This window comes from Dendropsophus ebraccatus, chromosome 6, assembly GCF_027789765.1.
Source record: "Dendropsophus ebraccatus isolate aDenEbr1 chromosome 6, aDenEbr1.pat, whole genome shotgun sequence".
Classification (NCBI taxonomy): domain Eukaryota; kingdom Metazoa; phylum Chordata; class Amphibia; order Anura; family Hylidae; genus Dendropsophus; species Dendropsophus ebraccatus.
This window is the reverse complement of record NC_091459.1, coordinates 33107208-33134901: the sequence shown is the minus strand read 5'-3', so window position 1 is coordinate 33134901 and position 27694 is coordinate 33107208. Positions and strand designations below refer to the sequence as shown.

The 27694-nt window shown below is 38.0% G+C and overlaps 1 protein-coding gene across 1 annotated transcript in view; it reads left to right on the top strand.

The window, feature by feature from the left end:
• SIM1 (SIM bHLH transcription factor 1) overlaps positions 1 to 27694 on the top strand; it is an 87709-nt gene that overhangs the window by 14982 nt on the left and 45033 nt on the right. Inside the window, exons 2-8 of the mRNA XM_069973609.1 lie at positions 17937 to 18019; positions 19150 to 19239; positions 20262 to 20370; positions 20479 to 20564; positions 21503 to 21702; positions 21890 to 21996; positions 24791 to 24938. Coding sequence (XP_069829710.1) covers positions 17937 to 18019; positions 19150 to 19239; positions 20262 to 20370; positions 20479 to 20564; positions 21503 to 21702; positions 21890 to 21996; positions 24791 to 24938 — 823 coding nt within the window. The remainder of the gene's footprint in view (positions 1 to 17936; positions 18020 to 19149; positions 19240 to 20261; positions 20371 to 20478; positions 20565 to 21502; positions 21703 to 21889; positions 21997 to 24790; positions 24939 to 27694) is intronic.

Sequence of the window (27694 nt, the reverse complement as noted above, 5' to 3'; positions counted from 1 at the left end):
CTACTGCTCTGGACAGTTCCTGACATGGACAGAGGTGGCAGCAGAGAGCACTGTGTCAGACTCAAAAGAATACACCATTTCCTGCAGCTGAAAAGTACTGTAAGGCTTGATATTTTTTTTTTTTTTTTTATAGAAGTAGATTATAAATCTATAAATCTGGAACCAGTTGATTTGAAAGATTTCTTTGTTTGTTTGTGAACTACCCCTTTAACAGTATAGGAAATAAAATGGTCACATGTTAGTGAGCTGTACCGGAGACCAGGAAGCTATCCCCTTCTCTTCCATTATTTCCTGGCTTCTCTGCCCTTTGCATATAATACTGTACTGCCGAGGGCCCTTCATCCTATGTAGCAGCTCCGGCCTACATTTGGCCTGAAACAGAAAGAGTAGCAGGTGGTTGTGCAGAGTTGTGCAACTTCACTCAGTCAGAACTTGTCTTGTATTGCTCTTACTAAGCCGGACATAACACAATTTGTATTCAGCTACATTCATTATGCTTTCCAATCCAGTTAGTGGTATGGAATATGCCAAAATGAAATAGAAATCAATGGGATATGCCCAAAATCCCTTTCTATACAACCTGAAGTTTTTGCTTCAGGTTGGAGGTCATTATAAACAGCAGCCACAAACCATTCTAGTTACATATAATTCTTGTCAGCCATACTCTCTGCTTGTGGCAGGCTTGGCCGTCAGGTGTATGGGTCTTTCCTGACTGTCCACAGACAGATGATTGCAGCAGAGAATGGGGTCAGCATGATGAAAAAAATTACTGCTTGACCCCTTTGTTTTCAGAGAGATTAGCCGCCAGGGCAGTTTGGCTGCTGGATACTCCTCATTATAGAGAACAGAGAAAGAATTGTCAATGCCCAATGTTCCTGTGGATGGGAGAGAGAACTGTCTGCTGAACAACAGTTATTGGAGACTTATTGGAGTTAAGCTATTATATTATATTTTTAGTCAAAACCAGGAGTAGAACTGACGCTAGAAAAACGGCAATGGGAAGATTTTGTGTTTTGGACCGATTCCTGGATCTTGGAAAAAAAATACTGACTAATTTGAGGCTTAACGTACGGCTAAATATACTGCGTGCGCACGTAGCCAAAGCTTGAGCTTATACTACCTGTGTTTGATGATGTTTTTTAAATTTTTTTTTTAAATTATTATAAAGTGATTACATGGGGTCATGTTTTATTTATACCACTCAGTCGCTTGGGTTCTATAAAATATAAGAATGGATTCTGCCTGATTTGATATAAATTGATGCAAGTTTTCAGCAGTTTCCTTCTTGTAGAATATATGAGATACAATTGTTGATGTAAAGAGGACGTGTGGCATCTCCTGATGTGGCCTGTGTCAGTAAATTCCGGAATCCCCCATGAGCTAGCAGTTCGGGAGCATCTTTTCTTATAGCTCTGTGATGTTCTGATCCTTTGTTCTCCTTCTAGGAATCTATGATCAAATAACCAATTGGGTGTTACCAAATGGGGGGCGTGTCTCTGTACTGTCTGACAGTATCCAATCACAGCTGGGGGATGTGCCCCTAACTAGTAACACCCAGCTGGCTATTTATGCTAATGTTAAAGGAGAAGTCCGTCGGGGAAGCAAAAAATCATTATGGGCAGGGGGTGGGGTGGGGTGGAGGTGGGGGAATATAAAACAAATAATAGTCACCTGTCCCAAAGCCTGCACAGAGCCGCATCCCGCTCCTGGACCCCTCCGGCTGTCCTCCGAGATCCCCTTCAACTACGTCCTAACCTGGCTGATGGATGCCTTACATAGCCAGGCGGGACACCACTGCAGTCACTGATTGCCTGAGCGGGCTAAATCCCACCAGTCTGTGATGTGAAACCCGGGTCGTAAGGCCTAGGGAGAAGATTACAGCCGGCAGGGTGCGGGAGCTCTGTGGTGCAGCGAGGACACAAGGATCGGTAAGAATAATGGGGGAGATCAAACATGGTGTAAACTGAAACTGGCTCAGTTGCCCCTAGCAACTAATTATATTGCACTTTTAATTCCTCATAGACTCTTTGGAAAATTAAAGGTGGAATCTGATTGGTTGCTAGGGGCGACTAAGACAATACACCACTTTACACCATGTTTGATAAATCTCCCCCAATGTCTTTTTTTTTTTATTTGGCCCCACTCCCTGCCCGTAATGATTTTTTTTTAACCCAACCCCCCCCCCCCCCCCCCGCGCTGGACTTCTCCTTTAACCCAGCCTGTTTCTTGCCGTCTCTAAATAATACCATAGCTATAGTTAACTTGTGTCTTTGAATCAGATGTTGAATTTCGGGACCACCCTCTTTGGCGTTCTCATCAACTTGCTCTGGTACTAATAATAATGTCATATTTTTCTCCAATAAACAGATTTTTCACATTTAATGACTGAAAGTGGGGTTGTCTAATCAGTTATGATATAACTGAGTATATAATATGCCAGGTTGCTAGTGATATGCCAAAAAAAGTGTGAGCACACGGGCTAGAACTAGTATGTGGAATTCCTTAAAATAAAGACAGCTAAAAATAGGCTTAGTGTATGTATTGTTCCCTCCTCCCTGTGTACTATATAAACAAAAAATTTGCTATGCAATAGTCCTAATAGATAACCCAGATTGTTATATGCTTGATAATAATATATCAAATAATAATCAAAATATATCAAATGCTACAATTAGGTTAAGTAAAAAGAAAGTGATTGACGCATAAGGTAATGATTGTCTTGTTCCAGACAAAAGACACATTGATCTGGCTGGTGTAAGAATGCTGTCACATTGTCAATGGGTCAGAGCTGCAGTGTGATCCTTTGTTGTCCTTTTAATAAGCAGTCTATTAAGCACCCTTGTACCCTGGCTATAGAGAGGCCTGGGTAACCTTCTCTTCTCAACTGTTTTGCCTGGCAGCAAAATAGTCAATTCTGTGTCAAGTTATTGTGAAAATTTGTGGAATTAGGCAAATGTCCTATTATGGATAAACAACAAATACACAGGATCAGCACTGGGATTATGTCATTCTGAAACTGCCCCCACTGTTTGTAATGCAGAACATTCCGTTCAGGGCCCTTATTCCCTCCTTGCATTATGTAATACAGCACCCCTAAATTATCAAGCTGGCATTTATTGCCATTTCACAGCTTTCCTCTTATCTATCTATATCTCTCTTCTATCTATCTATCTATCTATCTATCTCCTATCTATCTATCTATCTATCTATCTATCTATCTATCTTCTATCTATCTATCTATCTATCTATCTATCTATCTCCTATCTATCTATCTTCTATCTATCTCCTATCTATCTATCTATCTATCTATCTATCTATCTATCTATCTATCTATCTCCTATCTATCTATCTTCTATCTCTCTTCTATCTATCTATCTATCTATCTATCTATCTATCTATTATCTATCTTCTATCTATCTATCTATCTATCTATCTATCTATCTCCTATCTATCTATCTCCTATCTATTACCTATCTATCTATCTATTTATCTATCTATCTATCTATCTATCTATCTATCTTCTATCTATCTATCTATCTATCTATCTATCTCTCTTCTATCTATTTATCTATCTATCTATCTATCTATCTATCTATCTATCTATCTATCTATCTATTATCTATCTTCTATCTATCTATCTATCTATCTATCTATCTATCTCCTATCTATCTCCTATCTATCTATCTATCTATCTATCTCCTATCTATCTATCTATCTATCTATCTATCTATCTCCTATCTATCTATCTATCTATCTATCTATCTATCTATCTATCTCCTATCTATCTATCTATCTATCTATCTATCTATCTCCTATCTATCTATCTATCTATCTATCTATCTATCTTCTATCTATCTATCTATCTCCTATCTATCTATCTATCTATCTATCTATCTATCTATCTATCTATGGGTCCATTTACACAGAAAGATTATCTGCCAAAGATTTGAAGCCAAAGTCAGAAACAGACTATAACCAGAGATCAGGTTATAAAGGAAAGCCTGAGATTTATCCTCTTTTCAAATCCATTTCTGGCTTTGGCTTCAAATCTTTGGCAGATAATCTGGCAGATAATCTTTCTGTGTTAATGGACCCTATCTCATATCTATCTATCTATCTATCTATCTATCTATCTATCTATCTCCTATCTATCTATCTATCTATCTATCTATCTATCTATCTATCTATCTATCATCTATTATCTATCTATTTATTATCTATCTATCTATCTATCTATCTATCTATCTTATATCTATCTCATATCTATCTATTTATTATCTATCTAATAACTATCTATCTATCTTCTATCTATCTATCTATCTATCTATTATCTATCTATCATCTATCTATCTATCTATCTATCTATCTATCTATCTATCTATCTCCTATTTAAAAAGCTACAATGTTTGCCAGCCTGAGGATCCTATGGAGCTGTATCTGCCAGCAGTTTATTTTGAGCTCATATACTCCATTATGACGCCTGTGTGTGATTGCTATGCTTGTGCTTGTAGTTCAATAAGAGCCAAAGGTTGTATGTTTCAGCGTATATGTTGTACACCGATCTATATATGTATGTGTGATATTGCAGCTATAGAAGCTGTAGGATCAGCAGTATGCTGTAGATGCGAGTGTCTATGAGATCCTAATGAATTGCCTTCCAAGGGTTAGTGACTTGGGATGAGATATATATTGGCCTTGATAAAGTAGCTGCAGCAATTTCCCTACTGCACAAAGCAGCCGGGCTCGCTCATTCTCCAAGACCTGGCCCAAATGATGCCTCTGGGATTAGGCCAATTTCACTGGATCTGCTCCGCCTCATTTGGTTACTAATTGCTTTTTTGTTTTATAAATCGAAATCTCATTTTCAGGAAATTACTGAGTCTGTGAAGCCAGTCCATCGAGGTAATCCGAGGGTCACGCTGTATTTACAAGGGATGCATTAACATGGCTGCACCCTGCTACTGTATACTAGAGAGTGCAATATGCATCTATCTCATATTATCTATCTATCTATCTCATATTATCTATCTATCTATCTATCTATCTATCTATCTATCTATCTCATATTATCTATCTATCTATCTATCTATCTATCTATCTATCTATCTCTCTCCCTCTCTCTCTCATATCTTTCTATCTACTATCTATCTATCTATCTATCTATCTATCTATCTATCTATCTATCATATCTCTTTCATATCTTTCTATCCGTTATCTATCTCCTATTATCTATCTATCTATCTATCTATCTATCTATCTATCTATCATCTATCTCCTATCTATCTGTCTATCTATCTATCTATCTATCTATCTATCTATCTATCTATCTATCTATCTATTATCTATCTCCTATTATCTATCTATCTATCTATCTATCATCTATCTATCTATCTATCTATCTATCTATCTATCTCCTATCTATCTATCTATCTATCTATCTATCTATCTATCTCCTATCTATCTATCTATCTATCTATCTATCTATCTATCTATCTATCATAAAGGAGGCAGAAGCTGTGGGGCTTCACTCCTAATAGGGCTAATAAGGGGAAGGGGTAGTGATTATTGAGTATCCCCCCTCCCCTTTAGTAAGCTGCTTGATTCTATTTGTAGCTCATTATTCCTGTAGCCTCTCCATGTTACTAGGGATCTTTAGATCTAGTTTTCAGTGTAATCCTGATGAAAGGGGCGGCCAGTTTCCATTTATTTTTTAAAGAGACTTAATCAAAGGATTTGCAGAATTTGCCACTGCGGTAGGTCAAGTGCAAAAATCACAGTATAGAAGGGAAAATCTGTGAAGTGTGCAGGCTAGTGAGGAGCTGCATGTACATCATATCATGTAAGAGAGTGTACTGTATAAGAAATCAGGCTTCCATTACTGTCCCCATTGTTATCATTGTCTGATATGACAAAGCCGTATAAATGAAAGGCAACTCTGTGTGAAGAATTGATGGCGAAAAGTTGGTGTTAAATTCTACTGTGACCTGGTTACAGATTAACACCGAGCTTTCTCTTCATTTCCTGTCCGCAGAGTTACAGGACTGACTTTTCCTAACCTAAGATTAATGAGCAACTATGGTCCCTGACTTATATTGCTGTATGTATCCTAAATACTATATAGAACAATTGCCATATGTATCCTGATTACTATATAGAACTAATGCCATATGTATCCTGATTACTATATAGAACTATTGCCATAGGTATCCTAAATACCATATAGAATTATTGCCGTATGTATCCTCATTACTATATAGAATTATTGCTATATGTATCCTAAATACTATATAGAATTATTGCCGTATGTATCCTGATTACTATATAGAATTATTGCCGTATGTATCCTGATTACTATATAGAACCATTTCCGTATGTATCCTGATTACTATATAGAACCATTTCCGTATGTATCCTGATTACTATATAGAACTATTGCCATATGTATCCTGATTACTATATAGAACTATTGCCGTATGTATCCTGATTACTATATAGAACTATTGCCGTATGTATCCTGATTACTATATAGAACTATTGCCGTACGTATCCTGATTACTATATAGAACTATTGCCGTACGTATCCTGATTACTATATAGAACTATTGCCATATGTATCCTGATTACTATATAGAACTATTGCCGTACGTATCCTGATTACTATATAGAACTGTTCCCGTACGTATCCTGATTACTATATAGAACTGTTCCCGTATGTATCCTGATTACTATATAGAACTATTGCCGTATGTATCCTGATTACTATATAGAACTATTGCCATATGTATCCTGATTACTATATAGAACTATTTCCATATGTATCCTGATTACTATATAGAACTATTGCCATATGTATCCTGATTACTATATAGAACTATTGCCATATGTATCCTGATTACCATATAGAACTATTGCCGTATGTATCCTGATTACTATATAGAACTATTGCCATATGTATCCTGATTACCATATAGAACTATTGCCGTATGTATCCTGATTACTATATAGAACTATTGCCATATGTATTCTAAATACTATATAGAACTATTGCCGTATGTATCCTGATTACTATATAGAACTAATGCCGTATGTATCCTGATTACTATATAGAACTAATGCCGTATGTATCCTGATTACTATATAGAACTAATGCCGTATGTATCCTGATTACTATATAGAACCATAGTCATTGTATCACTTCTGTAAGAAGGTTGGCAGATCACACACCCATCCTTCTCCTAGTACTGTAAGGGTCCTATTCCACAAAGCGATTTTTGGACTATAAACGATCTCAAACGGCCGCTATGGCGAACGACCTGAAACCGTCCACCCAATTACACGGATTGATGATCATTACTTATAATCGTCCTTGGGGTCGTCCTGTCGTTGCTACTGCAAACGACTGAATGACGCCTTGTTACACCGTACGATGTGCAAACGATCAATGATAAAAATAGTTCAAATTCGATCAAGCTACCAACAATTTCTCGTTTGTCGTTAAATCGTTAGCTGTTCGTCCGTGGAATAGGGCCCTAAGGGAAGTTACCATGTACTAGCGTAGAGCATCTGGATAGGTGGTCTGTCCAGCAAATAGAGGATCAGATTGGTAGGGGGCAGGGATAGAGAAAGGGCTGGAGATAATAGTGGTAAGCTGGAGAAGAAGGTAGGAGGCAGATGGCAATGTTAAAAGAAGCATGTTTGGATAGGGCTATTGGGAGCCTCTGTAGGATAAGCCCATGTGAATGTATTGAAAGGGACAGGAGACCAGACCACCTCTCATGATTCAGCCTTTATCCCCTCAGAAGTGTTGTAGTGAGATGAATAAAGATTTGTTACAGACTTATAAATAAGCATTTTATAGAGCTATCAACCCAGGCTGCCGCTTCTATTGTGCCTCCAGACTGTTGCTTTGTCAGTCTCAGCTCAGTGGAATGGCCGTGACACAGCACTGAGGACAGTCACACAGCCATGCACGTTGTACTGAGTGCCAGCGTCTGACTCCTTATTTTAGTTTGTGGCGATGCAGCTATACAGGAATAGAGCGATAGAGGTATACTAAGGACACACTACTGACTGTGTGGGACGTGGGTGCTATCTCTCAACTGCACATACCGCTCACCCCAGTTGTTGAATTATTGCACAATGCGGCTATGTTCACACAAAGTCAAAAATAGAGAAAAGGCGGACGATTTTGCTATTTAAAAAACGGACGCTATTGCCGCGATTTAACTGACTGCAATGGCAATGCATTGAAGTCAATGGAAAGACGGACGTCCAATGCACACAATGTATTGAATAATGGACGTTTTTACCGCAGACGTCAAAATAATGAACATGATCATTATTTTCGGACGTCTTTTGCAAACAGCGGCCGTTTTTTATTAATTGTTCACACACAGTTTTTGTTCTTTCTCCGTTTTTACTATTAAATTCAATGGACTTTTCAATGAAGCCACCACCAAAGGCCAATTAGTAACCCCAACTAGAATAATGTAATAGAATAATAAGGGGAGGCCAGACAGCTAAATGACATCCGTTATTTTAGCCTCAAAATGACAGACGTAATTTTAAACGGAGCTGAAACGTTGTGTGGACATAGCCTATACATTGATACTACAACATGTTTCTTATGGCACTATAGCAGTTACAGGTTTCTTACAGCTGAGGTTGTGATGTTTCCCTGAGAAGTTAGTAGGTATGATAGACGTTCTGTACACAGAGACAGTTTAGAAAATCTAAATAAAGTTTCAAAAAAATGTATTGTACCTTTTTTTCTCATTTCCTTTTATTTTTGTCTGTATATATAAAGTGCTTAATAAAATTAATAAACTCCATCAAAAAAGTCCAGAAAGCCTTTTAGAACCTGGTATAAAGTAATATGTCACGTTTCTTGCATAAGTAAAATACTCCTTTTGTCAACCATGTGCCAGTGTCCCATTAGACAAATCGTTTTTTTGTTTTCTCCGATTAGCGATAAATTGCAAACGAGGCTTTTGGGAAGGACCTGAAATCATTCACCATAATACATGGAATGATGGTATGATCGTAACTGCAATAGTTTGTACACTCTAGTATACGAACGATTGTAATTATGAATGAACTATGTGGGAGATTTATTAAACATGGTGTAAAGTGAAACTGTCTTAGTTGCCCCTAGCAACCAATCAGATTCCACCTTTCATTTTCCAAAGAATCTGAGAGGTTTTAAAAGTGGTATCTGATTGGTTGCTAGGGGCAACTGAGCAAGTTCTACTTTACGGCAATTTGATAAATCTCTCCCTATGTGTACATACAACGAAAGATTTGGGGTCGATTAGCGAACGATTAACAATGATTTTATGGTCAGCTCAAAAGATGCGATCAACAACATGCAAACAAATTTTCATTGGCCGTTTGATCGTTGCCTGCATACACACGTTGCTTAAATTTGATTCAGTCCGCATGATAATCTTTCCATGTAATTGGGCCCCTACTGCTAATGTGTGGTGTTGGCGGCAGACACTTTTAGATTCAATCTCCTTACCCCTCTGGCATTACAGATACATTACGGAGGAGTGACATCAAGGTGCCACAATGTGTCAGTGCAGCTGTCACACCAGCTTAGTGCTAGCTTGATGGTGTGATTCAGACAAGTCTACAGTACAGTACAGTGAGGGATAACGCACATGTTAATCTCTGCTCAGTACCGCACAATACCTACAGGAGCAGGGAGTCTATCAATAGATTGGAGTCCCTGATCCTCTATATATATTTCTGTGGTGTGCTACACTGATAACGGAACGTTCTATGCAAAAAAAAAAGCATCTGCATTATTTTCTGTATTTGTCTAAATTTTCACATAATTCTATGCCAGACTCCAATGATTCCAGTTAGGGATGGTCCGAACCTGCCGAGGTTCGGCTTCGTACAAACCCAGACTCTCGGCAATGATTCCCACTGTCTTAAACCTCCGTGGAGAGGGTGGCTGTGGCTGTATCCCGGTTTTCCAGGCTGTCCTCCCACTGTATCCAGCCTCTCCACGGAGGTTTAAGACAGCGGGAATCATTGCCGAGAGTCAGGGTTCGTACGAACCCGAACCTCGGCAGGTTCGGACCATCCCTAATTCCAGTATTTTGGTTGACCTGTGGGTGTCATACATACACGTTTGTTTTTATAATGATTACTGTCAGGCATTTATCTTGGAAATTCAATACGCTCCCTATATGACTAATATTATCAGTAACCAGAAACCTGTAGGTCACTGATCCTCATTGTGCCGGTTTGGAAATTAGAACTGTACAATACTAGAAGGGGTTTTCCAGGAAGAAATTCATCGCATGGAATAGAACCCACATTGGCGGATGGTCCAGCAGCTAAGACTTCCTATGTTCTTGAGAATAAAAAAAAAAAAAAAAACTCTTAACAAAAGTTCATCATTAAGATCAACCCCTCTCCCAATGTCGAGCTCATGACACATAATGATATATTGACTTGCTGGAGACATCTTCATAAATGTTGTATCTAAATTACACAATAATTTGCCTGCATTGACTGGTTTATACATATGAGATTGCAAATGATCTTGTTCACTTTCAGTAGCTGTGTAGCTCGGCAGTTCTGAGATGGAAGGTATTGGTAATGTTTAGCAGTCTTAATCATTAACTAGAGAAGAAACCGCTTTTTTCTATTACTGTAGTATACAGACTTGTTTTTGAAGACTGTGTGCTGTGTATTGTTCCCTAATGATTCCTAATGAAGATCAATAATAGTAATAATAAGATTTTGATAAAGAGGTAAACATTTAGATACAATATTACAGCATTTAAAGGTGTAATCGATCCACTATTCTGACCTATCAAAAAACACTGCTGCAGTGGGCAGGCTCAGAGATAACTCAGATCTCAGCACCTTAACCAGATGTAATAATAATCATAATCATAATAATAATAATAATAATAATAATAATAATGTTAATAGACAGTGTTTCAGCGTAGCCTCAATCTGTAATTGAGTTACTTTTTTGTGAATTGACATACACATAATCTGTATAGTCTGGAGGAAAGAAGGGAAAGGCGGCACATGATTGAAACCTTTAACCCTTTGAGGACCAGGCCCAAAATGACCCAGTGGACCGTGCAAATTTTGATCTTAGTGCTTTCGTTTTTCCCTCCTCCCCTTTTAAGAGCTCTAGCACTCTCAGTTTTCTATCTACAAGCCATGTAAGTGCTTGTTTTTTACAGGAATAGTTGTACTTTGTAATGGCGTCATTCATTTTACCATAACATGTATGATAGAATTCCAAATATATTATTTATGAAGATATAAAAAGGTGAAATCGTAAGAAAGAATGCAATATGGTAACGTTTGGGGGGTTCCTGTGTCTACGTAATGCACTATATGGTAAAAGCGACATGATACAATTATTCTATAGGTCCGAACACAACCATATGCAGGTTACACAGATTCTCTAATGTTATATATATTTTTTTATGAAATCCTTTTTTTTGGCAATTAAATATTAATAAAATGGGCCTATTGTGACGCTTATAACGGTTTTATTTTTTCACCTACGGGGCTGTATGGGGTGTCATTTTTTCCGCCATGATCTCTAGTTTTTATTAATACCATATTTGTGAAGATCGGACGTTTTGATCACTTTTTATTGATTTTTTTAATATATAATGTAACATAAAATCGGTAATCTGCGCACTTTTTCCCCTCTTTTCGTGTACGCCGTTTACCGGTCGCAATGACGCTTGTTATATTTTAATAGATCGGACAATTACGCACGCTACGGTATATTATATGTTTATCTATTTATTCATTTTTATATGTTTTATTTATATAATGGGAAAGGGGGGTGATTTAGACTTGTTTTGGGGTAGTGTGTTAGTGTTTTAAACTTTTTTTTTTTTACACTTTTGAAGTCCCTTTGGGGGACTTGTACATACATTACTTTGATTTCTACACTGATGAATGCTATGCCATAGGCATAGCATTGATCAGTGTTATCGGCGATCTGCTCATTGAGCCTGCCTGTGCAGGCTTAGTGTAGCAGATCGCCGATCGGACCGCATGGAGGCAGGTAAGAGACCTCCAGCAGTCCGTTTCAACGATCGTGACCCCCGCAGTCACACTGCGGGGGTCCTGATCGGTACGTGACAGGGGACTCCCCCTGTCACTTACACTTAAACGCCGCGGTCGCGCCAGCGTGTCATCGCGCGATCGCTGCAGCGTGTCATTACCGGTGAGGTCCCGGCTGCTGATTGCAGCCGGCCCCCACCTGCTATGAAGCGCGCTCCGCTCCGGAGCGCGCTTCATAGCGGGAAAAACACCCAGGACGTAAGGTTACGTCATGGGTCGTCTGGGGACAGACTTCCATGACGTAACCCTACGTCCAGGGTCGTCTAGGGGTTAAGTATGTTAAAGGACTAAATAAGGTTCAGGAGGGAAGTGTTTTTAGTAAAAATAACTGAGCTCAAAAACAAGAGGACACAGTGAGAGGTTATCTGGGGGAAAGATCAGAAGCAATGTGAGAAAATATTATTTTACTGAAAGAGTAGTAGATACTTGAAACAAACTTCCAGCAGATCTGGTTGGTAAATCTACAATAACAGAATTTAAACCTGCCTGGGATAAACATATATCTATCCTAAGATAATAAGAAAGGAAATACTAAAAGGGCAGACTAGATGGACCCAGTGGTCTTTTTCTGCCAACAATCTTCTATGTTTCTATGTTTTGAAAAGCAATGGAAACTGAACATCAGATCAGACCATTTATTGAAATGCTGAAATGCTGTTTCAGGTATTTAATACTTTGGGTGATTGGAGACTCTGGTTTGTACTATATCAGATAGAAACAGTTATTGCTCATATCATTGAATTGTTTTGTAGCGGTACAAACTATTTCCTTTGAACACATGCTTACTATTTTAGCATAATGATTTAAACCTTTTGTTTTCTATTTAGAATTGTGGAGATGAAAAGTTATACAGAAAATTGATCTAAGTTAAATTATGAACAGATACTTCCAATAATATTTATAAAAAAAATTTAAAACATTTTGGAAAGAAATTAACATAGTTAAAATAAATTGTATGTGTAAACGGAGAAGTAAAAAAAAAAACAGAAGCGGGATGTTCTCCAAACACAATACTTTGCAAAATATAGAAGTGTTCGCCAAACAATATGTAAAAAATTATATGCAGCAATCTCAGTAAACTCTGAATGACAGTGGTATGTGTAACTTTGTAGGGTACTAAATATCTTCTGGTATTAATTTTATCTTTCATAATCTGATATTCTCATGATTGGATATATTATAAGATGATATACTAATAACAATGAACTGAAATAATAATATATAACAAGAAGTAAAAGACAATGTCATTTTGTATGCGGTAAACTTGTAGAATAAGTCACATTTTGTAACAATTTCTATTTCGGTTTTTATTGTTTTTAATTGTTTTCAATACAAAATAACAAAACATGAAAAAATTATTAACATGTTATATTCGTTAAATTAGAAAAAGAAAATAATATTTACATTAAACATTTTATTAATTTTAAATCTTCTGTACTAAACTACATGATGGCTACATTACTGGCAGCAAGACAATAGGTAACAACTGAAACAGTATCAGGCTTAATTGAAAGGTTATTAAGTAAGTCTATAGTAATAGTGGAAAAAGTATTGTTCCTATTATTACTACTTCTATTTTTTATCAATATTCAAACATCCACTGACACTGCCCACATGTATGACGCCCTCCATAAAAGCCAAGTTTGGAGAAAACTGCTTAACTTTCAGTGTTGACAAGAAATGTAAGTTGTGAACTAAGTCAGTGAGGACATGCTGTTTTATCAAATTTTTGGAAACACATTTATTATTATTATTATTATTATTATTATTCGAAAGTTAATATTTTGACAATAGACTTTAAAAAATTTTCATATTTGCCCCCAAATAAATTAGCTAATGTAATTTGCTCAATGTATTCACTATACAGTAGTGTATTTTTTAGATAAAAAAACTGCATTTTTTAAAATAATGATCATTATTTACGGCCGCCGTTATAACGTTATTTTACAAGCAACAGCCGGTATTTACCTTAAAAAGATGTTGTGGTATCATAGCCAAATATTATTTTGGTGTGGTTGTATAATAATAATAATATTAATAATAATAATAAATATATATATATATATATATATATACACATAGATAGATACAATTAAAAATTATAAATAATAATATAATATAATTTAAAATAATAATAATAATAATAATATATTTTAGCAAATATTCTTCTGAAGAAATTTAAAAAAGTGATTATCACCATAAATGGCTACTGCTAATGGCTGGTATGCCCGTGTTTATTTAAGATATTAGCAAATTTTTTAAAGTGTCATAGCATGGCATAACATTTAAGAAAAATTAAGAAAACAATTAAGAAAAATGTACCACCGGATGCCAAATCGTTAATCATTATTTTGAGTATCTAATAACGGCTGCTGAAAATTGCCATGAGAACATGGCCTAAGTCATACCCAGTTTCAGCTATGGGCTACCCAGACGATCTAGCGATCACCCGGGCAGCCCCCCCCGCAGCTCCCCGTGGCCCCCCTGTACTCACCCGCTCGCCGACGCCATGCGTAATAGCGGCGGCAGGGAACGAGGAGCAAACAAGCGCTGACAGTGCTCGTTTGCTCCTCCAGTCACCCTGTGTAATAGGGGCTGTGTAATAGGGGCTTAATACCTGGCTGATTTGATATAATTTATGCAAGAAAAAAATGTACTAGGGGGCATGTATTCACATACATCAGGTCGTCCAACATTCTTCTTTTACCAGAAATGGGTGTCCAATCCTTTTTTTCCGTTAATTATCAGTTGTTGGAGACGCCGGAAGCAAGAATGCTTACTTGTGTCCTTCATGTCCGCCGATCCAGATTAAACACTGGATAGTTTGAACTGTCCTATTCAAATGAATGGGAATTTGCTACTGAGCCGGACTACTAAATGAATGTGGAGGAGGCCTTTAGATCAGTGTTTTTTTGTTTTTTTTTAATCAGTGGTTTTTAGATCGGTGTTTGAAATGATGATCTTACAATTTTTTATTTTTTTTATAAATATCCTGAATATTTTCCTAAATTATTTTCTGTGTGTGATCTTTGGATGAATGTAGGACTTTTTATTTGATATGTTTGTATAAATTTTATTTACCATATTATTTTTTACTTTGACCCTAAGGCTATGTTCACACAACGTTTAACAGCGTCCATTGCATAGCAACTGCCGGATGCCGGGCATGTACACCTCTGTATCCGTTGCAGGAATGTTCTTTTTTTACTATTGATTTGCTGGCACCGTTGGGTGTGCCCGCAAATCAATTAGCCATTCGCTTCAATGTAAAGTACGGCCACACCGCAGATTACATTGTGTGAACAACCATTATTTCCAGACGCTGTTCACTGGACAGCTTCCGGAAATAATAGGCAGGTACATTATTTTAACAACCGTTCTAAAGAACGGGTGTTAACATAACAATGTGTGAACACAGCAGGCGACATTGCATTGACTTCAATGTAATGCTGCCTCTGCAGTAAAGAACGGACACTGATTCCATTGCAAACAGTGTCTGTTCTTTACTGAAATATTATGTTGTGTGAACATACCCCAAATCTGCAGTGTACATCACAAAACTCATGTGTAACTTTAACTGGTGGAGTTAGGTGACAGAACTATCCTGAAGTGACCTGCGTACACACTGTATGTTGGCATCCTTAGACTTAGAGACTGCTTAGCTGCGTGCTTTTTATTTTTAATTAAATATTTGTTCACCATTTTTCTGACTCTATTTAGTTTGATGTGTAAAGATTTATACATAATCTTTACTATGTCCTGTTACAATGTTTATGCAGTGACACTCATTTAAAGCGTGTCATTGTTCTATTGTATTATCCCACCTTGTAGTCAAAGACAAGCTTTACGACTATCATTAGGTCTATATCTATATCTTGAACAATCAGTTCCGCTCATTGCCCATAACAGGTTAGGAATGGTTTGACACAGTTCTGTGTTGTTAGTATCCAAAGGTTATGAAACAAAGAAATATATGTGCATCGGTGCACAAACTAGTAGTATTAGAAGCGGCAGTAAATGACTTTTCACATTGAAAATCGGCCCTGACGTTTCCCGTATCTTGCTATGTCTGCACATGTATCTGCCTGATATATACAAAGAGGGATCAATAGCTTTACCTTGCAGCAGCTTATACGGATATGTATGGAAACAATGTCCCCTTTAACTGAAACTAATAATAGGGAAGTAAATACAATCTAGCTGATCGGCGTGTCCTTGCACGGCACCATATCGGGCTTACTACTGCTTAAAGGGGCAGACCATTCAGATGAACTCGGGTCCATGGGATGGGAGGCCTGGCCTAAATGAATTATAACTAGGAGAGACTAAAGTGAAGGATTTGGATGCACTCTTAGAGCATAGACCACAGAACAGCATGCAATATCAAAAGGCCAGCAGGATATTTAAGGGCCCTGTTACACGGGATGATTATCGTTCAAAAAAATCGTTACATCGTTCGGATATTTGTGTCAAGCAATAGCAGGCAACGATTAAATGAACAACGAGAAATCATTGATCGTTTGATAGAATCTGGATTTATTTTTATCGTTGAACGTTCACAAATAGTTCGAACATCGTTCGGTGTAATAACGCGTCGTTCGCTCGTTCCCTGGTCTATCAGCCAAGAAAGGACGAGAACGACCGTAAGTAACGATCATCGTCCTGTGTAATAGGGTGAATGATTTAAGATTGTTTTTCATAGCGCATCACTCTGTTGCTACTGTAAATTTGCTCATCTCGAATTAAAATAGTAAATCAGTTTAACCTTGAGAGGAGAAGTTTAAGAGTACATATGGTCAGCTTATTTAAGTATATAAAAATATGGTAAGGATTTACCAGTAAAACCCCCTCAAAAGACAAGGGGGGAATCTCTCACTTAAGGGAGGAATACTACTTTAGCCGTAATGCCCTACAACTACCCTGCAGTTCCTCATGCAGGGACAATAGTTTTTTTTTATAGTATATTTCACATTTGCTAACAATAGACTGCTATGTTTTGGAAGTACAAGAAAAGTTTGATAAAATATAAAATTTATTTGTATGTTTACGACTGTATAAATATAAATGTCAACTACTTGCATCTATGGAATAGAATCTATTGATCTATCCATCCCTATTATTATTTTTTATTTATGGATCTATCAATACTATCACCATTGTTCTATTCATTTGTAATTTGTTATGTATTATCTATCTATTTATGTGTCTATGTATCTATGTATCTATCTATCTATCTATCTATCTATCTATCTATCTATCGATTGATCTATCTATCTGTCTTTGCTATCACAATTGTTCTACTCAATTATAATTTGTTATATATTATCTATGAACTTTTACTATATGTCTGTAGATCACAGCATTTCATTGGATTCAGGAGCATTAAACCCTCTCTTCTGTAACCCACTTGTTTAACCTGTTATAAATTTACTCATATGTATTAAAAAGGATTGTGAATAATTTAGAGACAGGGCCCTACCATTATATATGACCATATCCTATTATAATTACCAGTCCCCCCACTTTCATATTAAGGGGGGGGGGGGGGATTTCACAATGAAAGCTAATGTAAGTTGGTTTCTTGGATCCTTACAGTTGTATTTGTCCTGCACCCATTCCACTGTTCATTTTATTTATGTATACACTTTTTACAACAGTCGGTCTTTGCTTTGTGTCCATGTTTCGGGGTATTTGAGATGCATTGTGCTTGGAGTGAAAAGCTGCTGTTTGCAGTGAGATAATGTAGCAGATGACCTCTGGTCCAGGAGTCCACATCTAGCTTTCTCACCAATTCTTCTGTTTGTTTACACATACAGGACTCGGAGAAGCCTGGGGCCATTCCAGCAGACCTAGTTCCTTGGATAATGTTGGTCGAGAACTGGGATCTCATCTTTTACAGGTAGAACATACAGGGAAACTGCTTCTCCCGATTAATGATTAAAGAACGCAGACCTTTCAGTGAACACTTAATGACCATGGCGTGTAACTTATAAACTCCTATGTGTTTTACTTGCTCCTACAATGCCCTCGACTAAATGCCGTGTTAATATTAGGTTACTGTATTAGGGAGGCATAATACGTGTATTTATCAAACAGGGGAAACAGTCACTGGTACTACTTTGTCATTTTTTTCCATTCTCTATTTCCACAGACGATTGTAATATGGATGTGAGTTCGTCATTAAATTATGGGGTGCTCACTTCTACTGGAAATGCAGTCCACTGTAGTCAATATAGAAAAAAAGAGATTGTAGAGGGCACTCACCATTAAAAATTCCAAACTTTATTCAAAAATCTTCATCTAAAACGTCATGGCAGGATGAGCATGGGGATGTATGCCAACTCCGAAGGAGTTGGCGTACATCCCCATGCTTGTCCTGCCATGACGTTTTAAATGAAGATTTTTGAATAAAGTTTGGAATTTTTAATGGTGAGTGCCCTCTACAATCTCTTTTTTTCTATATATAATACGTGTATTTCGTACTTTATTGCCATCTAAAATCAGTTGAAATGTAGGTTGGTTTTATAGTTTTCTATTTAGATTACCGCTTCTCCCGTAAAGCCAGGAGTTCCTGCCTTCCATGTTGTTACTGAATAAAAAAAAGAAAGAAAAGAACTTGTAATGGAATGAATGATTGTTGTGTTTAGGAAAATACATATCTAATCCCCTGTTGTTACTTGTATAAACTATTTATCAGATACTAGTGAAGTGAGAGGCAGAACAGTCTGTAAAGTCGATTTCTGCATTGTAGTAGCTTAAAGCCACTTTCCCTGCTGAGAGTCAGATATCTTCCCAGTGTTTACAGGTGATAAGCATCTGAAATGTTAAACAACAGAAGATTAAACCCATTTCCCATACAGCACTCTCTTGTTGTAGACCATGTTTGATTCAACAATGAGATGTTTAAACTAGAGGTGAAGGGACATCTGACCACCCAAGTGCTTTCAAGATGTAAATCATATTTAAAATTGCCAGACTCCTTCTTCAGATTCCGCTTTTTTTCTGATCATTTTATTTTCTCCTGCTTAGACCTTAGATGGTTTCATCTTTGTGGTGGCACCTGATGGGAAAATCATGTATATCTCCGAGACGGCTTCAGTCCATCTGGGGTTATCACAGGTAAGAGATTATTAGGCACTATTTGTATATGTACAATAACACTTGCAGGTGTTAATGAGAGTATCTTATCATCGAATAGTATTGATAGATTAGGAGTATGTATGTGTAGTGTCAATATTCCCAGTTTACAATTGCTGATTTCCCTTAGAAAGAGCCACATTGGATTTCTTTAGAGGTCCTTTTACACGGGTCGATTATTGACAAGAAGCATTGCTGAGAATCGTTTCTTCAGCCGATAATCGTTAAAAGTGTCAGTGATCCGCCAAAGACGGGGAAAACGCCTGATCTTCGGATGATCTAATCTTTTGTGTTATTGCTATGGGCCACACATCTCACTGTGTAAGCAGGTGACGTTTAAATGGCCGCCCAAATAATACAGTGATCGTTCATGCGTCCTGGCCATGCAATTAATGGGGCCTTCTGAAGGCTTTGCGTCCTTGGCATGTAAAAGGACCCTTACACAATTAGGCTATGTTCACACAACGTATTTTTTCGTATTTCTATGGCCGTTGTTGCTGATTGCAACAATGGCCGTAGTTAATACGAGAAAATACCCTGGCCGGGTGTCTATGGGATCCCGGGCGGAGTGTTTGCACATAGTATACGCTCCGGCCGGGACCCCTAGCGGCATCGGAAACAACTGACATGTCAGTTTTCTGCATCCGGATGCTTTTTAGTGAATAGCGGCCGTAGAAAACCATGTCAGTGCACACTATTCAGCGAGTGGCTCCAGCCGCAAGCTTCATAGCGTGCAGTAGGGAGTTCTGATATGGGCGCGCATGGATGCGCCCGCATCAGAACTCTGCGGGCCGAAAGATCATCTGGCCTGTACTGCAGTATCGGCCGTGATGATCTTTTCAGAGAGCAGCCGTTCCGTGACCCGGCCGGGTCACGGAACGGCCGGTCTCACACGTTGTGTGAACATGGCCTTAGTTTAGATGGTAATTAGATGTGTTGTGCATTTTTTTCCTTACATTTGTATTATATTGCACTAAAGATATTGGAGTCCTCTGTTTCTGTAGGTAGAATTGACTGGAAATAGCATCTACGAATACATACACCCCGCTGATCATGATGAGATGACTGCAGTGCTCACAGCTCACCAACCCTATCATTCCCACTTTGTCCAGGGTAAATTACCGCCTGTTGTCACCTGTTGTGTATATGGAGGCTGTAAGCCATGTTGTACGTTCAGAGAGATCATGTCGTAGTTCTAATATTAGCTCCCTTGTCTTGCAGAATATGAAATCGAGCGTTCTTTTTTCCTGAGGATGAAGTGTGTCCTGGCAAAGAGGAATGCAGGTCTAACATGTGGGGGGTATAAGGTAGGTGGCAATGAGCAGTGAAACATTTCTGAAATTGATTTCACATTTTATAAAAATGACTACTAGTTTTTGGACATGTACAGTAATTAGAAGAGTGCATTATACCGTGTTTCCCCGAAAATAAGACTGTCATTTATATTTTTTTACCTCAAAAACAGGCACTATGGGGGAGATTTATCAAAATGGTGTAAAGTAGAATTGTCTTAGTTGCCCCTAGCAACCAATCAGATTCCACTTTTCATTTCTCACAGATTCTTTGAAAAATGAAAGGTGGAATCTGATTGGTTGCTAGGGGCAACTAAGACAATTCTACTTTACACCAGTTTGATAAATCCCCCCCATGTCTTATTTTCTGGGAATGTCTTATTTCTCACTCCCGGCATCCCCCCGGCCAGGGGAGAGAAATAAGACATCCCCCTCGGACCTCCCCGGAATACTCACCCCGGGACCAAGAGCACATCAGAAGTGGGACATACTGGTGGGACATGGGTCAGGCATGTGGCAGGACGTGCCTCAAGTGTGGGTTGGTGTGCGGTGTGCATTGGGACATACGGAAGATGTAGGGCCCATGGACCAGTATGCCAGATCAGTGGGTGGCAACAGACAGCCTTAATTTCGGGGGGCGCCTTACTTTCGTGGGGTGGGGTTGTGTGCCCTAGTTTAAAGTAGGGGATGCCTTATTTTCGGGGGAATTCCATACTTTAGGCTAGAAGGTAGTTGGGGTGTCTTATTTTAGGAGGGTGTTTTATTTTCGGGGAAACACGGAATATCAGTCTAAAGTTTCTGATTCTCTTTAGGGGATATTACTTGTGTGTATAGACATGGAATTGCTGTTGTGAATGTAATATGTTAATGTTACTCAATGTACAACCGATATAATTGGAAGTAATATTTCAAATGGAAAGGAACCTAAGGTTCTCTCACTCTTGTGTTTACAGGTCATCCATTGCAGTGGGTATTTGAAGATCAGGCAGTATAGCCTGGACATGTCTCCATTTGATGGCTGTTACCAAAATGTAGGCTTGGTGGCTGTTGGCCATTCCCTTCCTCCTAGCGCAGTCACTGAGATCAAACTTCACAGCAATATGTTCATGTTCAGAGCAAGTCTCGATATGAAGCTCATATTTCTAGATTCTAGGTAGGTTCGTCATAATAGTATTTAGCTGAATTATATATTTTACAGGTGATAAATTTTTTACCATTCAGAAGTTTATTTGAAGTCGGCTTTTTTCTGATGATTCGATCATTGTAATAGAGAAAAATTGTTCTATAAAGCTACAGATGTGGATTTGAACTGTTCTTCTCATATGTTTGTTCCTCTCTAGAGTCGCAGAATTAACAGGATATGAACCTCAAGATCTCATCGAGAAGACGTTGTATCACCACGTCCATGGATGTGACACATTTCACTTGCGGTGCGCACATCACTTATGTAAGGCTTTCATTTATTCATTCATCATCTTCTATGGGTGGGGTGGAGTTTTAGATGTCATAACCATAATCTTACTGACACATCATATAAAGGTCTACATTGATGTTAAAGGTTTTTCTTCTCTTGGCATCCCTATCAATTGAAAGATGGGGGAATCTCTTGATTCTGTAAGAGTAGGTGGAGACAGCACTGGATGGTTGGCCACACCGGAGGTGGTTGTGGAGCTAAAAACTGCAGAATTCAGTGAGTTATGCGATTAGCTTAACTCTCATTGACTTTAATAGGGCTTGCACAAACTATGTTGCCCCTGAGCTTCACTATTTGCATAATTCCTGTAGTTATGTAAACAACACTATGCCATTTGCTGAACTCCCATCAAAGTCAATGGAATTTATGCAAATTGCACATCTCATCGTATTGTGCACTTTTTGACTTCCAGACCACTTCCAACAGCCACAAACTTATGCAATAAGTGTCCTAGATGGGAAAACCCCATACTCACTGTACACTTAGTACTAAAATAAATGCTGTCTGCCATAAGTCTACTTTGACTACTGGCCCATAAAAAAATGTAGAAAACGGCCATTGAAAAAAAAAAAAAAAAAAAAAAAAAAAAATATATATATATATATATATATATATATATATCTGCTTTAAAGTAGGATAAAACTTTTGAGAATAGAGTCAGAGCATCCGATTGCATTCATAGACTTGTCAGTACACTTTAATTTACCATTTCATGAGTGTAACTGTCAGGCGTGTCTGCTAAGCACCATTCTGCTCTTGTGTAGTCAAGTCCCTTGCACACTTTGGTTCACACCCCTATTGTGCCCCACATTGTCCACTTTGATTAGCTGGATTTGAATGGCTTTTGTCCTGCGAATCTCTGTGTACAAAGCGACAAAAAAGTTATGTCAGAGTGCAAGCTTCCTTTCATTTGTCATACTGGATGGCCACATATGTCTGTATTATAAAAGCTATATTAAAATAGTTTTAAATGTAGTTTATGTACAGATCGTACATACTGTAGCCTTCGGGTTGGTGCATATGTGAGTTCTAAAAGACAATACATTTTTGAATGTTATAAGTAAAACAAAGTAAATGTAGGTAATGTGTTATCTTATATGGTTATCTTATATATTATATATCCTATACAGTCTGTTCAGCATTTAGCACACTGGCTGCAATTTAATATACAGTATGTACATTGGCTGGTATATGTATTTGGCTTCTGTGCTGACTTTGCATCAATATTCATATCTATACAGTCACGAGTAGTAATATTTGTGTGTATATGTTTGTGCATGGATCCTTATTTGGTTCTACAGTCTCCCTTTTCATGACTGAACAGAGCTAGTGCCCTGGAAGTGTTGTAATAAGGAAATAAAGGTTCCCATACACATAAGTGAAAAGTTGGCTAAACCCATCAACTTTGGCAGGGGTGGTTGACTGACTAATAGGTATGGGGCCTCCTGGCTCTCCTAACCAGATGATGTTGAGAGAGACAGAACGGTTATGTCTGTTGGATTTCAACTGCCTTATCCTATTGTTCTCAGAGACAAAAGCCACCATCAGAGGAGTCTGGCCGCAGCTTACCCCCTCCTCTCTCCCCTGAGAACACATACATTTTTTATGCCGATAGTTGAAGTGTATGGAGAGATCGGAGAGGATAGGTTTTGGCTTAACGAACACTTGTTCACCAGCTGTTGAAATTTTATGAGCACCCTTAAAAAATAGACCATAGAGCAGTTGAGACATTTGTACGTGCTCTAAAGGCCCATTTATAAATGACTTCTAGGAGGTCTACTATTAGTAACCTGAAAAGTGATAAAACCTATAGTTTTCATTAGGGATGGTCCGAACCGAGTTCGGTTCGGGTTAGTATGAACCGGAACGCTCGGCAATGATTCCCGCTGTCTGCCCTCTCCGTGGAGAGGGTGGATACAGCGGGAGGACCGCCTAGAAAACTGGGATACAGCCATAGCCATAGGCTGCATCCCAGTTTTCCAGGTGGTCCTCCCACTGTATCCACTCGCTGCACGGAGCAGGCAGACAGCGGGAATCATTGCCGAGCGTTCGGGTTCATACGAACCTGAACCTCGGCAGTTTCGGACCATCCCTAGTTTTCATACTTAATAAAGCCGTATAAAACCAGGTTCTGTCAGATGTCAGTTTTAGGCATGAGTATATGTCTGGAGTATTCCCTGACATACCTTGTATCTTTTTGTACCTTTTTTGATCTACCACACTTGGGTATACAGAGGGCCACTATAAAAATGTATATGATATGATGGTATATACTTTTAAAAATGTATTTATTTTTCAATAATATACAATATAATATATAATATAAATATACAATGCAATATAACATTATAATTGCTGATGTGTCCCATTGTATGCCTGAACAATGGAATTTGTCTGAGACATATATCAGAATTAGAGATCAGCCAATTTACAGTAATATGAAGCGATTTGCTATCTCGGCAATCCACTTATCAGCCTGCTGCCTTTAAGTCACTGCCGCTCCGTGCCGCTCCTCTCTGGGTGCTGGGAAAAGCTGGATCCAGTCCTGGGAAACTTCTCCCTCTTATCCAGCTTTTCCCAGCACCCAGGGAGGAGCGGTAGGAGCAGTAATCAGTTAAAAGGCAGCAGGTTGATAAGTGGATCGCCGAGATAACAAAGCGCTTCACTTCATATTACTGTAAATTGGCTCATCTCTAATTAGAATTGCTCCCCTTTTCTCGATCTGATATGCCTGAAAAATGTAATCCCTTTCTATTTCTCTTTGCAGTGCTGGTTAAAGGTCAAGTTACCACTAAGTACTATCGGTTTCTGGCGAAACATGGCGGTTGGGTGTGGGTGCAGAGCTATGCCACAATTGTGCACAACAGCCGATCCTCCAGACCCCACTGCATTGTCAGTGTGAATTATGTTCTCACGTAAGTAAACCTGGGTGTCTTTGTTTTCCATCATGGCTGGTAAACAGTGTCTTTGTTTGCTAATGCTCTGCTGTTTTTGGCTGACATCACTGACGGAAAAATGTCTTTGTTGGTTCTTTATGGTTCACACGTTAAATGTATTGGGATATTTATATAGCACTTAAACAGGACATCTGGTTTTCTTCAGTACAGAACAGTCTGAGTATCTTAATTTCAACCAGATTGGCCAATAAATCCATAAAAATAAAAGTGATGGAATATATTTTTTAATCCATTGCTTATTTATTGCATGAGACTGAAGTTAGATGCCATTGATGTGCACTTTAAAAGAAATCTGGCTCATAAGAGAATAGCAGCACTCTGAGTAGGATGATTTTCCATGGGAATACTGTATCTGTACTGTAACAACAGTTCTCTATAAAGCATAATGCTATATCTCTGCTTGGCTGTTGTGAGACCCTGTAGCATCTGGTGACACAAGCTTGGAATTGCTCTATAAATTATATAACATCAGTTCCTTATACAGATATCTACAATCTGTGTGATGCACGTTACAAGCTTGTTTTATTTAAAGGGAATGTGTCATCGGAAAATTACTTGTTATTTAAAGATTGTTTTTATGTTAAACATTTTTAAAGAATTGTTGGTGACTTTTTTCTCATTTTCCGTTTTACTGTCTATATTATAAAATAATCCTGAAATCTTGCAGTTTTCATTCTCACCACTGGGGCTAAAACTAAGCTAAGAGGAGACTGCTGTAAAGTGATCTGTATAGCATTGCTGCATGTGACACCAGTAGATAGATGAGAAAATACGCGCTCTCTGTGGAATGACCACTTCAAAGGTCACAGAGCATGTTAAGTAATGTTTCACATTCCGCTGGACAAAGTCTGTCTATTGTCGTCTATGTCTATGAGTCTTGCTGTAAAGCATGTCACTAAGTGCTGTTAAAATGAGCTCTGTACAAAAAGTGAAATTAAAAAAACTGAAACAGATTGGAATAAAAGAATATCTGACTGTAAATCAGTAAGATCATACATTCCCTTTAATCTCTTTATAAAAAGTCCATTACCATGAGTTACCTACACCATATATTTATGACATCATATCATGTTAGTATTAGGCTTTGTTCACACAGTGTCTTTGCTTTTGGACATATTTTTGAATGGCCTTCATTTGGAGACAAAAATATGGCTGTATCATGCAAATTACGGTCACAATTTTACATAATACTGATGAATTTTGGCACCAACATGAGGCTGTAACCCCCCCCCCCCCCAAAAAAAAACCCAAAACAAAACGTTGTGAGTACATAGTCTAGGGCTATGTTCCTACTATAGGAAAATTCATTCTTGCACCGAAATTTGGCCATCTATTGGTAATGATGGGCACAAATAATGATCAATGTTACCAATAGTTGGCGGTCTTTTGGAGCTAGAATTGCAGCTGTCCCCATTGTGGGGACTAATGTGATGGAATAAATATACACTAATACCAATTCACCCTAAGCCAAAAAGAAAAATTCTCTATTTTCTACATCTCTAAAAATTGGTAAATGTATCATTTGCCACCTACAGAAGAAGCCCTTGATACCCTTCCCCTAGACAGCCTGACAGATCTCGCTATGTATAGCCATCTCATTGCACGATAGTTGAGCCGTGTAAAAGGCTCAGTGAACCAGCGCTGATCTGGTAAATCGGCACTCTTTTACTTTACTGATTGGCTCTACTAATACGGCGTGGTAAAAGTGGTAAAATAGTAATCCCTTAATAGGAAAAACAATTCTAAAAAAAAAAAAAAAAAAATGAAAAGTTTACAAAAAAATTCTAAATAATTTAGTGAACCCCCCCAAAACAATTGTGTATACATTCTATAAAAGTAAACAAATGTACAAATATTAGGTGTGCACACATCTGAAAAGGTAACAGCCAATTTAGTGCAAAATGTGAACAGTATAAACTAGAGCACAAAAGATGTATGTAAATTACATAGTCAGTTATATATATTCCCAAAATGTACAAAAAAAAATAATAAAGAACAAGATATATAAATAATAAGATAAAATAATAAAGAATAATAATAAAGAAACAAAAATGTTCTGACCAATAAAACACAGAGAAGCAAAAGTGGAAAGATTTAACTGATTATCAGGGCCAGAGGTTATAGGAGGTCAACATAAGTTTTCATTTAATGTACAGAGAATACTTCCAAAATTCTGTGCTGATAAATTTAACCTCGTAATATATCTATATAGCAGTAAAACCTCAGTTCGCCCATTGCAAAGCAACAAATTCCCTCCATAGCCATGGCACTAAATTCCCCACCACTTGAGGGAAGGACGGAGCTCTTGGCATACCTTTTGTACACTGAATTCCATTACTTTTTCTAGTTGATTGCCCAATAAGCACAGTACAGCGTTGGAGAGCAAATTATGATGAATAATGTATACAGAGTTCACAACTTTTATATAGGACCTATATGACATGCAGAAAATAGGAATGTGATGGACAATGGTGCCCTACACTAGGAAAATAATTATTACAGAAATTATATAATATACTGGGCAAATGCCAGTACCAAATGTGCAATGACAAATATACCCCTCATAACTTATATGGCTTCTGTATATGTAGTACACACATTAGGCTCTTTCACACTGTGTTTCTGCAGTCTGTGGTGGAGGTATTCTGCAGGGGACTCCCAAAAATGTACCTAGGATGTCATAAAGAGGGTCAAAATGTATATGGCTCCTGCCC